The sequence below is a fragment of the Cyprinodon variegatus genome, unplaced genomic scaffold, assembly GCF_000732505.1.
Source record: "Cyprinodon variegatus isolate N-32 unplaced genomic scaffold, C_variegatus-1.0 Scaffold17, whole genome shotgun sequence".
In the NCBI taxonomy this organism is placed as follows: Eukaryota; Metazoa; Chordata; class Actinopteri; order Cyprinodontiformes; family Cyprinodontidae; genus Cyprinodon; species Cyprinodon variegatus.
Window position 1 is genome coordinate 848,904 of NW_015150470.1, and position 16,085 is coordinate 864,988.

Sequence of the window (16,085 nt, forward strand, 5' to 3'; positions counted from 1 at the left end):
ATGATGTAATGATGTGATGATGTAGCAGACTGGAGATGAATAAAATGCCTTTTTAACTGTTAATCATGGCCGCATCCTGAGAGGTGAGCCTGGAGCTGAGGAGCTGCCTTCTGTAAACTCTAAGCAATTTCTCTGATCTGAGTAAGATTACAATTTCTATCAGAATCTGTTGTCATGTCTCCTGGTTATTTAATACATATAAGTTATGAGGTATTATTTAAAGAGTTTGTCCCAAGTTATCTCTTTTCAGGGAAAAGACCCAGAGAGATAGAGCTTTGAGGTGCATAAACAGAGCCTATCTTTAATAGTTTAGAGTAACAGATTATAATTAAAAATGTCTCTGGACCTTTACTGGTTGTTGATTCTCTTTATTCGGACTCTGCTGATTTTTAAATGGTTACCTCTGCTTTAAACTGTTTAACCTGGGACTTTGGAAACCCTTAAATGAGTTTACATTTGAACAACCACATCCCACCACTTGTAATGCTAGGATTCCTCTTTCAGCCGAGATCTCCAGTTGGTTTGACCTAGCTTTAGTCCTCTACCTTGCAGCCGCTGGAAGATATAATCCGAAGGTCAGCAGGAACCCGGTCTCCCCCTTTAACTTCCACCAGGTCTCCCAGCACCACAAATTCTGCGTTGATCTGCATTTTCTCCCCTTCACGAATAACCATCGCTTGCTGGCATGGAGATAAAGGCGAAGACATACCGTCAGAGGGAGATGGAGAATATTGCACCAAGAGAGGATTTAGTAAGATGAGAGAGATGTAAAAAAGGAGCAGCCAGAGGGTGTAGTAGTATATTAAAAGCTGATACAGAAGAAAAGGAGGAAGACAGAAAAGATAGGTAAGGGAAAGAGGCACAAGAAGGGAGGGAAAAGAGCATAAATAGATTAAAGAATTAGGCAATCGAAGTGCTGGAGGTGGATAACGAGAGGGGAGTTTTTATGCAAACACACTCACAATCCAGAGTTGGCTCAAACATTTATTTTCCTTTGTGCAAGCTTATTAGGTTTCCACTCAAGTGAGTGTGTAAGCCCTACTTGAGGGATAGCTTATTGATTCAGAACGCTCTGAGACTGCATCAAACTCCTCATGCATCACCGTACCTGTGGCACCATTTTCTTGAATGAGTCCATGATTCGAGAACTCTTAGCCTCTTGGAAGTAGGAGAAACAACCGGTGATGATCACCACGGCAGCCAGCACCACTCCCAGATAGAGCTGAAAGAATAAAAGAGCAGAACCACAGGGGCTCATTACCCACCTAATTCACTTTAGGCATATCTGAGCGTAGAAACGATCTTCAATTTGTTAAGAACTTAATGCTAAAGATCAACCTAACAGACTGCCTTGCAAAAGCAGTGACCAGATTTTATCACTTTGACATCAAAAACTTGTATTTTATTTGGATTTTGGACTAATAAAGGTACATGGTGCATACAGTAACAAATAAAAATCTGAAAAGTGTTTGGTAAATTAAACTTCAGGCCAGTTTGGTAGAACCACATTTTGTTGAATTTACAGCAGTAGATCCTATAGGGTATCTCCTTATCTGCTTTGTATATCTAGTAAATAACCCTTTTCCATTATTTTTGGCATAATAGCTCAAGCTCACTCAGATTTAGAGATTCCGAACGGATTAAGTCTGAAATATTTGAGTGTGCCTCTGACCCATTCATTACTGCTCTGACTGTACGTATAAGGTTGCTGTTCTGCAAGCATGTGGACCTCTGATCCAAACTCAGATGTTCCTCAGGTTCTCATAGATCTCTTTCAGCTTTCATGTTGTCTGTTAAAGAAAACCATCTATGTCGGATGATGCTCCCACCACACACGCATGGGATGTATGTGTTCAGGATGGTTATTTTCAATTTCACAAAGCATTTTGCATGTAAACCACAAACATTACTCAAAGTCTCACCTTAGCACCCTCTCTTAATTTGCTGTGTCCCGTCATGGGACACAGCAAATTAAGAGACATGGGACACAGCAAATTAACTATTAAAGACAGAAAATGGTAGAACCTACCCCATTTTTGAGCATGATATGTTAATGGAAACAAATATCTGTATTTTTCTCTTCTTTTTTATGCACTTCTTGTTACTGTGCACTATTTTATTTTATTTTTTTTTATATTTGTATCATGTTCAAAAATAAATAAATCTCAAATCTCACAATGGGTTATGGCAATCTGGAAACTTCTTGTGTTTCTCTGTTAGCTATGCTCTCTTCTTGTCAATCCTCCAAAAACATTTGATTGGTACAGTAGAGTGAACAGCTATGATATATGCTATCAGATTCTTGCACCTGAACTGGATATCTGTAGCTCCTCCAGAGCTGCCTTGGGCCTCTTGGCTGCTTTAATGCTCCTCTTGCTCGACCGATGTTTTTGGCAGATCAGCTGTTGTGTCATATTCCTCCATTTTTAGATGATGGATTGTCAGCACTGTGTGAGATGTTCTTGGAATATTCTTCGGTTGTTTGAATCCCTAAATCCAGCTTCATCCCTGACTACACTGAAAAAATACATGCAAATCCCTGTTTTCATTTCATAAAAAATAAAAAAAGTGATAAGCATGTGTCATCTTCTTTCCATTTTATTATTTGGGGAAACTTTTTTTGCTTCTGTTTCATAAATACCTAAAAATACATAGCAGTTCAAAAAATATGAATATACGTCGTAGCGTGTGCCTTAGATGATCCTAATATAGCGATCAATACTCTTTAACCTTTTATTTCTGAATGAAAACAGGAAAAACGTTCCTTTCTCAGGCCGTTAAACAATTTATGTAAGCAAAGGTGGTCACAGAGCCCAATATATCTATAGAACTGAATTACTCTTTTTTTTGACAATTAGTTTTAGTGTAGTAGAGCATTTTTCTGAAAAAGATCTGTTGGGCCACCAGGAGAGTGAATATTGCTTTATAGCCTTATATCATTTTCAGACATATATATTCCGGTATGTTTTTGTTTTGCTTTTGGTATCTATTTTCAGCTACGCAACAAGAAACCTTCCATGGGTTCATCTTTCACTGATACAAACAAGACAGCCAGTCACTGTGGATGAAAGCATCTCCAGCTGCTGCACTCTCTGCCTTGGACTGCTGGAAAATGAAAGTCTTAAACCATGAGAAGGTTCTGCTTTTATTTGAGAGCAACAGCACAATATATTTTCACAGTTTCACACTTGAAAGTCTTTTTTTTTCCTTACTGTGGATGTGTAAAATGTGGTGAACCAGGAAATAAATCTGTTACCTCAGAAAGCCCCCCCATCACTGTTAGCATTTGCCAAAAAACTTTGTGTTCTCTTTGCAGATACTGTTTTTGTTTTGTCCCATGTGGTATTTGTAGATTTTCTTTCCCTTTTTTATTTTTTATTTTCCTCTTGCTGTGGAGGAAAGCTGCTCGCGCTCACCTGCTGTGCAGAAACGTAGGTGCTACATCTGTCCCAGCAGGTGGGTTTGAAAATTTCAGGCACAAAACAGCCTATATGCAAACAAGAGAACATAAATTTAAAACTGTTGAAATAATCATCCAATTTGAGGGCAATTTTAAAAACCAGAAAATGGTAGAACACTTTTATCACAAAATAATGGGTTTTTATCTGACAATGGGCCCATGCGACGCTCTGCGGGTGTTGATTTTCATCTCAAATAACTGTTTGAATTTTACAAAGTGTCAAAGCTGCAGCTAGTTGGGGCTTTGAAGCAGCTCACCAGAGCGTCCAGCACTTACACCCTCAGAACTGAATGGAGAGATTTAATCTCCGGGAGATAAGGTTTATCGGGAGCGTGCACGGCTGCATCTACTGTCTGTTATGCAAGAGTTTAATGCTGAGTGTAGTCAGAGCTGAATGATGGTTGCATAATGACTCAGAGCCATAAGGTGCAGCGCGGGTGGCGATGGCTTTATTTGCTCAGTGGTTGGTATGAGTAATTTTCCATGGCAGAGCCAGGAATTTGGGCCATTTGTTAAATGTTCTTTTTTTTACTCATTGGGTAGAGAGGACAAAATCAGGGCGAGTTTTTATATTACAAAAACCGTAAACAAACTTTTTGTATGATAAAGGTTCTCTTTCTGGTATTTCTATAATTCTCTTGATGCAATTAACCACTTCCAGGAGCCATTTTCCTTTTTTTTTTTAGTAAGATGAGGTTGGTAAAAATCAAAAAGTGTGTAAAATTTTTTGACCGTATAAAGAAAAACTTTTATGTATTTTTATTCATAAGTTAAGCCTTCTAATTGTTATTATTTCTTTTTATTTTGCACGCTTAGAAAACATTCTTATCCAACAAAAAGGAGTATCTTATCCAACAAAAAGGTAGCATATTTGATGCTTTGGCGATGACGGTGTAATTTTTTTGGTTAGAAAACTGCTTACTTGTGTTTAGCCAAAGTAACATCCCGGTGTTTTTATTAGTGTTGTAAGTAGGAAATTTGGGGTGGGAAATGTTACCTTGATAAAAACAAGGAAACATCTATAGAAAAAAATAAATAGATATGAATTAAAATTCTATACAAATCCTGAAAACATATAACATAAAGACCAATTATGTTTGCGGATTTTTACTTGCATTTTTGTTTCTAACCACTACAATAAACACACTACAACAATAAAAAAATTAAAAAGCAAATTTTCACATAGACTTGAGTGAAGCTTTGCCGGGTATTTAAGAACGTATCTGCTATTTTTGTGGATTCAGTTAAAATCTGTAAAGCAGATTGTTGTTAAGATACTGTAAGGGGTGGAAAAATAGGAGTAAAAAAATATCACAGTTAATTTATTTTGCAAATTGTTCTTTTTTGGATCATAACATATGCGTTCAAACATCAGTGTTGGAATATTTGTAAAATATCAGTGAAGATGAAGAATAATTCCGTGATAATATTGCAAATTGCTTCTTTGACTGATTACAGTGTTGTTGTTTTCTATGCAGTTGTCTTTTGTCACAGGCTTATTTTTTCACAGCTTTTTCTTCTGAATGTTTTTGTTTCGTATCCCTATTAAAATGGCTAAGATAAAAATATACAATTTCTTTGGTTAAAATTGATGATAATAGAAGTACGGAGCTGGACTTTTCAAAAATGCATGTTGATGTTTTCTGACTATTTGCACATACTGTATTTTTTTATTTCAATACCCTGTTCACAGATTGAAAAAACAAATTTTCCATTCAATGCTTTAAAAAACAAAACAAAAACAAAAAAAAACAACCAAATGACCATTAGATTGGTGAAACTACAGACATTACAGGTTCTAAATGTAATAAATCTGCATTTGCTTTTTCAGCTACCTGGATGAAGACAATAATTCAGCTGTGATGATCGCTTCCATGGAATTTGTACCACTTCCCTTCCAGGTGGTAAATGATTTTAAGTGGATTAAATGAAGCAATGGATGTTATTTTCTGCAAAAGTTGACATTATACTGGCGTTCATACAGAATATTTGCATGTGGATTTTGGAGACTAGCCACCTTGCACATTTTCCCTCAAAGAGCTGGTATCATATGGACACATACATCCATCAGATGCAGGATTCTGTTGCACCATTTGCCTGCAGGTTTTATGCATGTCACATTTATGAAGAAAAAGTTTCCACATGTGAGGGTGGTGTTGAATATGGTTATAATGGTTGCACAATTTCCTTCAATAATGCTGTGAATGCATTATTTAGGTAATGGCTCCTGCCAGCAGGGAGTCTTATTTAGTTACAGCATCTTGCTGAAATAAGCACTTGTGCCAAAACTAATGTCTACACTTGCCATGTTGTGCACTAATGAACCACTCAATGGTAGAATGCATGCATGTGTTAGAGTTCCTGCACATTATCCTGTTGCAAACCTCATCAAAGTGTATTTTCTGGGAAAATTAAGTCATTTAGGAGCCACAGTTTCTTCACAAAAGATGAGAAAACAGAAAAAAAAACATCTTGTTTTTCTAATGCAAATTACGTTTTAAAGAGATCAACCCTATAATCCTGATGGTTAATAGTGACTGGTTAGTCTGTCCAGATTAAGTAATGATATTCATTTTTATTCAAATGCTCGCTTAAAAAAACCTGCACAAACTCACTAGAGGACATAGGTAGTGTTAGATGGGGGCCATCAGGGGCCAGTGCCCTTATAGAACTGCTCCTGGTTCCTGTTATAGCCTTATACTGAAAACAAACTCCAAAAATCTAAATGTATATGATATTTGTTATTGTTTCTTTGTTTGTTTTTGGAGTTTTTGTGTATATTACTTTGATATAAACAGGTAGGTAATACAACCTAAAGATGGAATAGCATCTGTTTAAAAAATAAAATCAATTATTATCTTAATTCAAGTGCGTAATATATAAAGTTTTAAGGGCCAACATCCTCCTTCCTTTGGCAGATCATCTTATTTATCTGCTCAAATTAAAGGCACATTTAATAAACAGTGATTTTAAGAAACTTTTCCTTTTTAAATCAGTTTCTGTAGTGTAATACTAGCGCAGTTCCTTACGATGATATATGCTAACAAATGAGACTGTAATTGATTTTTCCTTTAGACCAAATTCATATGTCGGCTTTCCAATGTACTTTTGCTCAGTGTGGTGTGTTATTCATTTGTTCTTAGCCTTATGAAAAATCCATAGCCTCACACCTGGCAATACATCCATTCAAAGATACTTAACATAAAAAATGTCTGCCTCTTTTTAAGAATTTGATTTCAGAATTTTTGATTTGATATCTTACAGGAAATCAAATAAGGAATAAAGTCTTAAAATACATTTGTTTTGTTTGTTCTATATGCCTATATAGACTGAAAAATGATTGTGACATAAAAACCCATGAACTCTCACACACCCATAAAGATGCATAGTGTGATAGCTGGTAAGAAAAATGTAGTTAATAATTGTTTGAGTTCTGAAGTTTGTGAGGTAAGGCAGTGAACAGATATACGGAGGATTCTCCATGCCATAGAGATCTAGGTAAATCAAAGGTCAAAGTCCAAACCTGACACCTGTGGTTCTCCATACAGCTTCCTGAAACACTTTAGTTTTGTGCCACAGTCAGCACACACAGATAACAAGGAATACTGTTTGTAAATGTCATATAACGTGGCTTAGGTAGGTCCTATGTGATTTAAGAAACATGTAAAGTATTACATTGTTTTCCCTACAGAACATACCAGTATATCCCCTTTGCAGGCTTACTTTCAATAGTGCATCCAAGTGCCCTGCGTTTCTAGGTAAGCGGTGCAGGTGCATTCAGCCATCCACACAAAGTAAATAACAATTTGATTCATTACAATCAGACCAGGCCACCTTCTTAATTTGCTTTGTGGTCAATTTTATATGCTCACATGGTCATTGTTGGAGGCAGAGGTTGGCATGGGAACTCAGACTGCTCTGTGACTATGTAGCCTCACAGAAGCTGCACTAACCAAAGAATGCTGCACTGTTTGCTTTAAAACCTTCACAACCTGGTTTTCACTTGTTTTACTGAACTGGCCAGCCTTTGCTCCCGACACACACTCTAACCTCATAATTTAACCTTTACCTATTAGAAATGTATTAAATAATAGAATTAATTTGTAATTACATGAAGTTGGCTTCAGCAAATCAACAATTATGTCTGCCATGTTTTTACATCTGCACGCTTGCTTTAACATGCATTTTCTCACATTATCATTGGCCGGCTCATCCTCCAGTCCCGCCTGGATGCTGTAGGCCAGGAAGCAGAGGATAGCACCGATCCACAGCAGCATGGAGAAGCCACCGAACAGCTGACGGCAGAACTTGATCCACTCCGGGGTTGTGGCGGGAGGAGTCAGAGTGTTCGGACCGTCCCTAGCCAGAATCTCTGCAGCTCTGGCATTGGTCATGCCCTGAGGGAGAGCAATTTTTAGGAATGAATGTCCTTCTGCTTGCAATGGATATATATTACAGCACAACGGCCCAGTTTTTACAGAGGCTTAAAGGCAATTTTACTGCTTCAGCTGCAGAACATCAAGTATTCCTTCCTGGCCTATTTAACACAATAAGCACAATAAACTGGTAGATTCTTCCTGTACGAGTTGCTTAGCTGAGACTTTATTGAACATTTTATTCAGATGTCATGTATTAACCTAAAGGCTCTATACATACTATGAATACATGAAATGCAAAGATTTTAATATACTTTCCAGCCACTCACATTGAATTCAGTGAGCATGGTATCTCGGCTGCCTGAACACTTGTTCTCCCTATTCTTCTATTATTTCCATAATCTAAGCAAGATAAAATCTGCTTCACTTAACCTGCAAAGCTGCAATATCAAGCTTAAAGCTAAGCAGCAAATGTGGCTACAGCAAAAAGACTTTGTGTGTTTTGTATCTGTATGTATATACCATGGTAGGTTGTTTTTTGGGGGGGCATCAAAGGATGCAAGTTCCTTTGTGTGTGCAAGGGATTAAAGATGAAATGAGCCCAGGTGAGCTCGGCATGCTGTGGTGGGTCTAAGTCGACCAAAGAAGCGTCCGGTCTCAGTTTGGATGTTGCCTTCCAGGGAAGCCGAGCAAAGATTACATCTTTGTGTGGGATATTATAGCAACTCTTTACTGGGTGCTTGTGTGTGAGGAAAATACAGAAAGCCGGTGTGATTGTGTGTGTATGGATGTGCTGTTACCCGTGTCAGGTCCACTCCATAGCGCTTTCCCACTTCATCCACAGATATTCTATGGTCATCCTGCAAGTATAAAATATTTTCTTTATAACTTGCTGAACACAAACAGGGCCTGTATTTGGCAAACCATGAAATGGAAAGTAGTTATGATTCTGTAAGGAGTCATTCAGCATTATACGCTATGTGATCTTAGGTTGTATGGCTGCTGTGGAGAGAAGCGATGCCCTACCGCTGCCCCGTCTCACTAAAAAAGGCTTTATTCTTGGTTTTTAACCAGATCCAAGGGAATCAAATAAATGATTCATTTCTCATGACAGATCAGGGAGGTCAAAGATGTTCAATCCCACTGCATCCCGTTGTGCTGAATGTATGAAGTTAGTTTTTTTTTTTTTCTAAATGTTTGTCTGCTGCATTTAAAGATGGACAATATTGTTTATGAAGCAAAACCTTAAAATATGCTGAAATGTTCGCTTGGGAAAAAAATTGTTGTTTCTAAACATATTCTAATCCGGAAGGAGTCACATGCTTACAAAGTCAAAGGGACAATTTTGTTTATCTGAAAGCACAGCTGGGGAATGGGTCAAAGTGACATTTTGTTCTTGGCAGTATATCGCTGTTTTTCACTGATTGTTATCATTTTTGGAAATAATTTAAATCCTGTCCTCCTTTGATGAAAAGGATGTTTGTATCAGCTGCAGCGAGAGAGGGACTTAACAATGAAAATAATGTTTGATTTTGTAGAATTTAACCAAAGAAAGTTGGAATCAAAAGTGTGGAAATCAGTTTAAAAGGAAACTGGCTGCTTAAATGTTAGGTTTGCATTTCTAATTAATATTCAGTTCTAGAAAGGCTTTGAAATAAATCCTTTCTTCATGTAATCTTGACATCAGCAGGTTCAATGTCAAAACTACTGCACTGTAGCACTACGGTACATCTGAATTATCCATGAACATCTAAACTGTCATCTGACTCATTGTAAGGTAAAAGTAAACATTTGAGTTACATCTAAAAAAAGATTTTTAAATCTACATTTATTGCTTTCTGACAAGTTTAAATATATTCCCTTCATTGCTGATCTGAACCTAAAATCTCTGCTTCAATCAAAACGTGGTTCTTGCTCAGCTAAACCAGCCCCATTGCAGGAGTTTTAAAGATATGTTGAACAGTACAAGGTTGATTCTTCTACTTTTATCTAAATAATCCAATATCACTCTGGTGACATTAAATTATGCTCCATTTGTGGGTGAGAAGCGATTGAAAAGTGAATTCCTGGGTAGATATCAGCCCTTTGCTGCTGGAATTAACTTCAAATCCAACTAACAAGCAGAATATGTTGACTGGATATGCATTTTGAGGAATTAGGCTTTGATTTACACTCCATTCATTGTTGGAATTCTGCATTGATAAAATGCTCTTTCCTTTTGCTGTAAACCTGATATAAGGGAAAGGCATTTGGCTCAACCATAAGAAAGCAGGAATAAGGTCTGCATGAACCCTCTTTGGGTACCTTATTGGAAAAAGAAACTATAAAAAATGTTGCCACCTCAAGTCTTTTTTAATCTTTTATTTAAAAATACCAAATATAAAGAAATAGTACTAAGTATGTAAGATTAGTCTAATCAACATTTTTTGATATGCAGATGCAAGATTTTGAAAAATTATAACACTACAGAATTTTGGTTTGGTTTAAACAACTTCCTGTGTACTTTTCCACAGAACCTGTGCTTTCCAGACTTCTGAGATGTATTTATTGCAACTCTTTATGAAAGCAAGCTTTATGAAAAGGTCAAATTGCATACCTGGTAGATTTGGGAAAAGTACCCCATTATTAATCAGCTGTTGCCTGCCTTGTAACCCCCATTCCAAAGGGGCGGACCTGTTCGTCCGGTTCAATTTGCATGTTTTCTAAGCCAAAACAAGGCTTTGTTGTTGGTCCACTCTATAAAGCCTAAAACTCAACACTATTTCTCACATTTTGAATTGAAATAGCTTCATGGACAGAAAGCAAAATGTGTCCAAACTGGAAACAAAGTGGATTGTTTTTGAACTTTTTTGGAAAAACTATGACCTGGATGACTGAGAATCTTCTTATGCTCCGCTAATCTTTAATAAACTCCAATAAACCTCATTATGTTTACATTTGGTCACAATGTTTACATTTTATCACTGCTGCACTTTAGAAACGGAAATGTCTTGAGAGCTGTACTGAATTAGATTTCTTTTTTGGGTGTACACAATGACAATAAAGTCTGTCTAAGTCTAAGAAAACTAAAACCAAGATCAAAACATATTTGTTAAGAGAGACCTATAACTGTGCCACCTTAAAAATAGTAGTTACATTTGCAGTCCAGATTTTCTTTCATTTTCTTATTAATTATTTTATAATATTCTTTTTTATTCTCTTATCTTTTTAATTATTCATTTTTATTCCCTTTAGTTATTTGTGTTTCTTCATTCTTTAATTTTTCTATTGTTTTTGTCCTATTTTTCTTTTTTCTTCAATATGTAGAGCACTTTAAATTGTCTTTTTACTGGTATGTGCTACCTAAATAAGATGGCCTTGCCTTTCCTCATAATACAGCACAGTACCGAAAAAACTCAGTAGGTTCTAGGAAAATCACAACTAAGCTCCAAGAAAATTTGTCAAGCAACTATCAAGTTTCTGGAATGCCTTCTACTGTTAGTCACCTCATAAAATTACCTGACCTGAAATTCCAATAGTGACCAGAAAGTTCCATGAAAATAACCAGTGATCTCATTTTAATAATATCCCTGGTGTTGCAGAAAGTAACGTCTTGATTCTGATAAAGTAACCTTCCGGTTTCATGAGAGTGTCTGTTAAAGTTACACTTTTTGATCCCTTGCATACCCCTTGTAAATGGATCCCTCCCACCCCCGTCCCTCTGTGAGGTCTAGAAGCAAAAGATCTATATCCAGCCATTCAGCAAAGATCCTGCTACATGGCTGTACATCTAATTTTGGCATTTGACCAATTAGATGATCCCTTGAATGATATATTACCTCCTGTAAATTAAGTTTGAAAAAAAGTAAACAAGAAAAAAAAGGTAAAAAGCTAATTGAAAAGTTAAAAACTGAAGTTAAAAAGTTAATAAGCCTAGTTAACAATTATATTTAGGCTTATAAACTAAAAAATGTAAGCCCCAGTATCAGCATTAATGCCTCTAAGGTTATGATGCACCAAAAAAATCTGTTTCTGTCACTCTCAGAGTGTTTTTCATAAATTTCTTGTAGAAGCACTTTTGTCATTTTTCTTAATATATTCAGGCAAGTTGGTGCTTTTTGTTTTTACATTGACATACATTTTTGGCACCAAAATATCCGTATTTTTTAGTGTTACAAAGTTAATGGATTCCAATAACACTATTGGCTTGGAATTTTGATTTTCAAAGTATTTCACTGAGAGCCCTATAAAGGGTTGAGCTATAGATAATATCTAATAAGATTTGGAAAATAACTTCTGTACAATTTTTTATGCTACCAAAAAACAGAGCTCTTATTTAAAATGCTAGAATACTTTAGATACTTAAATAACATTCTTCTGAATTGGCTTGCTTGCTTCTGGAGAGTTTTATTTTGGGTCCATCAATTCTCAATTCTCCATGTTTCTCCAAACTAAGACGAGCTGGACTGATGTTCACTTCAGGTTATATTCTAGTGTCACCCAGTCAATAAAAAAAAAGCCTATTCTAATAACTCTTTCATCTGTTTGTCTATAGCAGGTAGGATTTGATGCTGAGGCTGATATAGTTTTATTAGTCTCACTGAATAAGGGAACCTTTTTCAGCCAGCAAATAAAGAGAAAACTCTATCATTTCCTTACTAAAAGCTGCTTAAGTTGACTGGAAGTAATTTTGCCCAAAAGCAGCTGAATTACCTTGTGTTTTCAAAACATTTAGGTTTTATTTATACTGGGCTATAGCCAGTATTGATCCACTAGCAGCTAGTGGTGATAAAACGGCCTTACTGTGTAAAAGAAACAGAAAGAGAAAAAAACCAATAAAGAATTATATATATGAGGCAGAGTGACGAAAGCAAAATGTGACAATCAGAAAACTCACTGTTGACAGTTTCAAAGGGATTTCAGCTTTAATCAGATTTGGGCCTTATTTCTATTTGACAGCAGTTATTTAGTCATGCATATTGCAAGAAGTAAAACTTAACCCAGTTTCTATGAGCATCATTTGGTGGCATTGTGACAGCACCTCAAATAAACCTAGGGCTTGGCAAAAAGGCAAAAACCCGCACCAGACTGCTGGCGGCCCACAAATTATTCAGTCATTGTGAGTACAAAGAGGAGCAGCCAGGGTGGGGAGGGGGCACCAAAAAGAGAGAGAGAAACTGGTTGGCACTGGGGCTCAGCTTCAGAGGACTGCACTGAGAAGGTTGGATTGCCATTATGTTTACGGGCCACCGTTTTCATTTACAGCCTTGTTAAATAATCTGGTGTCTGTGGCGTAGCGCCATTTGGAGATCATTTGGGAGCAGCAGAGATGAAATCAATCACAGCACAGGGACGGCATGTTGTTGTTTTTTTTCCTTACCAAGGCCACCTCCTTCTTCAGCTCATCCAAGTCCCTATCCTTTTTCTTCCTCTTCCCTCCACTCTCAGCACCCCACTGCGGAAGAACAGAGATATAAGAGCACCCGGCTAAACCAAGGACATTTACATTCCTAGCAGCATATTACAAGCACATTGCACTTGAGTATGCTGGTTCATTTCAATCTTATAGCACTACCGGCAGACCATTTACTGAATATGGAAGATATTTTTCTGTTACTGAGGAAGTTTGTGTGTGTTGTGGGGGGGGGGCTCTGTGTGTTGGGAATAGTTGGAAGAATGGTGCATCATGGAAATCATCTGCCGCTGTCAGTCTCCTCCTAGCAGCACGTGTGTATTTCAGTGCGGCAATGAAGGAGGGATACGCCGGGAGAATGTGAGGGGATACTATGCACGTGAGTGACACGGTGAAAAACTAATCGAAAAAAAAGAGCCAAAGAGGGAGAGCGGAGTCGGTGGAGAGTCTGAAATGTGTTTGGCATAGCAATTTCCCCCCACTGTGCGAGAGGAAGATTACCAGGCTGTCCTCCCATAAAGCTAAATGGAATGAGGTCTGATGGAGAGAATACAGGGAAAATGACAAAATAACGCAGATAAACAGCAAACCAGGATGGAAAAAAATGTATGAGGAGGGGGTGCCATCATCCTTAGACATCTTTTTTTTATTATTCATCTAAAGAAAACTCACAGAATTCATTCTTGCAAATAGCAGCTAAGTGGCCTTTGGTATCTATGAAGGAGCTGCACAGGTCAAGAGCTCAGGTGGTGGAATAGAAAACAGTGTGTTTCACAGATCGGATCTTTATACTAGTAAAAGCTGAAGAAAGTCATACAAAAAAAAACCTTTTCAGTCATGCAGGGGAGATCAAACATGTGGTTAAAGGTACTCTGACTAAATGAGATTAAAATGGAACGTCTTGAGCCGCATGTAAAGGCTAAAAATCTGCAGCACAGCCAAGGCTGAGATAGAATGACATGGATCAAAGCACACGCACGTGTTAGACTGGTCTGTTCAAAGTTCAGTCCTAAACAAACTCATAATATTGCAGGATTTGCTTAAAGTTGGGTTCCATCCAATCTGACAAAGCTTGCACTATTTTTCAATGAAGAAGAGGAAGATATTTTGTCACTGCATATTTAAGCAAAAGCTGGTGGAGGCATCAAACGACATGTAGCTCTACGAGCAGAAAAAGTATTGAGTCAGATTGGCTGCAAGCAAATGCAATTTACATTTTTATACTTTGATTTTTATAAAAACAAATAAAACACCCTGAATACCATTTTTCCCTTTTATTCCTAACTTAAATGAATGGTCATAATGTGACACTATGTGAACTTTTTCATACCATCTCACTAACACTCTATTTGTTCCAGAAACATGCGCTTTGATATATAAAAAATTAGATATGAAACAAACGATTTTGTGTTGCTATTAAGAAGAAATAGATTAGACTTACCCCTCTGCCCATGCTTGGTCTCCAGACGTCTGCAGGTTATGCTGTAAAGGAGAATCTCAGGGGTCTGGCCTTTGCTGAGGTCTCCCGCCAACCACATGCAGAACGCACTGGTGGAGGGTTTTTTTTGGGCCTGGCACCCTGCACCACATCAAATATCCCATTCCCTCCCTCAATGTCCTCTTCTCTCTAGGTAACTTGAGCTACACATCCCCACCCCACACTATTCCCAGGGTTTCTCTCCACTCACAACCCCCCATCACCAAATGCTTTCCCACCTGCTTAATTTTGCCACACATGGCCCCTTGGTTAACAACAGCTCATCAATCACTGCTGTCAGCGCTACAAATGAAACCTTGCTCTCTACATATCTTATACAGTATTTACAATAAACATGATAATGAGGGATCGATAAGAGGCCTGGAGGTTCATAATGAGGAGGCAGCAGAGTGTTCAGCTGTTATGCTTCTGATGCAATCCTAATGTCTGTTGTCCAAATAGATGAGCAATGCAGTGAGTTGTGTTATTCTGTTTGCTGCTGAATCTAGCTTTTCCAGCCTGAATTCTAATCCAATATGAAGCCTCGGTTAGCTATACTGTAAGTCCGACATCTTTTCTTAAATAAGGCCGGTCACTCCACTGTGTTCACACACTAAATGCAGGAAATAACTGAGTGTAAAATAAGCCCCAAATATGTCCTAACTACGGTAGCTGTAATTTACTTAGAGAGCTGATTTTATGCTTGAGTTCTTCCTATATTACAAGAAGAATCGATAATTTAAGAGAAGCCTGTGTTGCCCCACAGATGAAAAAATTGCATGTGACAGTGGGAAAAAACAAGCAGACAGAAGATGTAAGACATTAATACAAGACTCAATATTACAAATAAAAGAAATAAGTAAAAAGTTCAGTTGTATAGTGAAATAAATTAACACCTCTGAGGGAGGAAAACACCTCTATAGTTATCACTTAAAAAAAAGCTATAATCAGATAAAGAAATTTGAAAACATAAAAAAAGCCATATAACAGAACTATGCAAAAAAAAAACCTGAGCGATAGATATGATTGTAGAAAACAAAAACTTGCCAACAGATAGTCAAATAGTCAATAACATTAAGACATAACGTGTTAATAGGATGAGAACAGGCTAAAAAAAAAAATCTGCATCAGATCAAACAGCTTTTAAAGGGTTTTTCAATGCTTATAAGGTCTGGTGATAGTAGCAGAGTGAGAAGTCTAACAGCAGGTAAAAAGCTGGTGATGGTATTTTTTTTTTTTTTTACAGCCCATCTGTCTCCCACCACATGAACTCCAAGGGTCATCTTAGTGCTGAAAGCCTGAGTTCCTTTAAGTCAAAGTTAAAAATCCATTTCTTTAGAGCTGCCTTTGACTGTTGAATTAAAATGTTAAAGGAGAAAT

General features: G+C 37.3%; 1 protein-coding gene across 1 annotated transcript in view; it reads right to left on the reverse strand.

Moving 5' to 3' along the window:
• Nucleotides 1–14,824, reverse strand: part of LOC107092351 (sodium/potassium-transporting ATPase subunit alpha-2-like) — an 88,946-nt gene extending 74,122 nt beyond the window's left edge. The window contains exons 1-6 of the mRNA XM_015386792.1: nucleotides 14,670–14,824; nucleotides 13,196–13,270; nucleotides 8,637–8,696; nucleotides 7,654–7,857; nucleotides 1,109–1,222; nucleotides 546–680 (exon numbers count right to left, since the gene is read on the reverse strand). Coding sequence (XP_015242278.1) covers nucleotides 546–680; nucleotides 1,109–1,222; nucleotides 7,654–7,857; nucleotides 8,637–8,696; nucleotides 13,196–13,270; nucleotides 14,670–14,681 — 600 coding nt within the window. The 5' untranslated portion in view covers nucleotides 14,682–14,824. The remainder of the gene's footprint in view (nucleotides 1–545; nucleotides 681–1,108; nucleotides 1,223–7,653; nucleotides 7,858–8,636; nucleotides 8,697–13,195; nucleotides 13,271–14,669) is intronic.
• Between the last annotated feature and the right edge of the window lie 1,261 nt (nucleotides 14,825–16,085).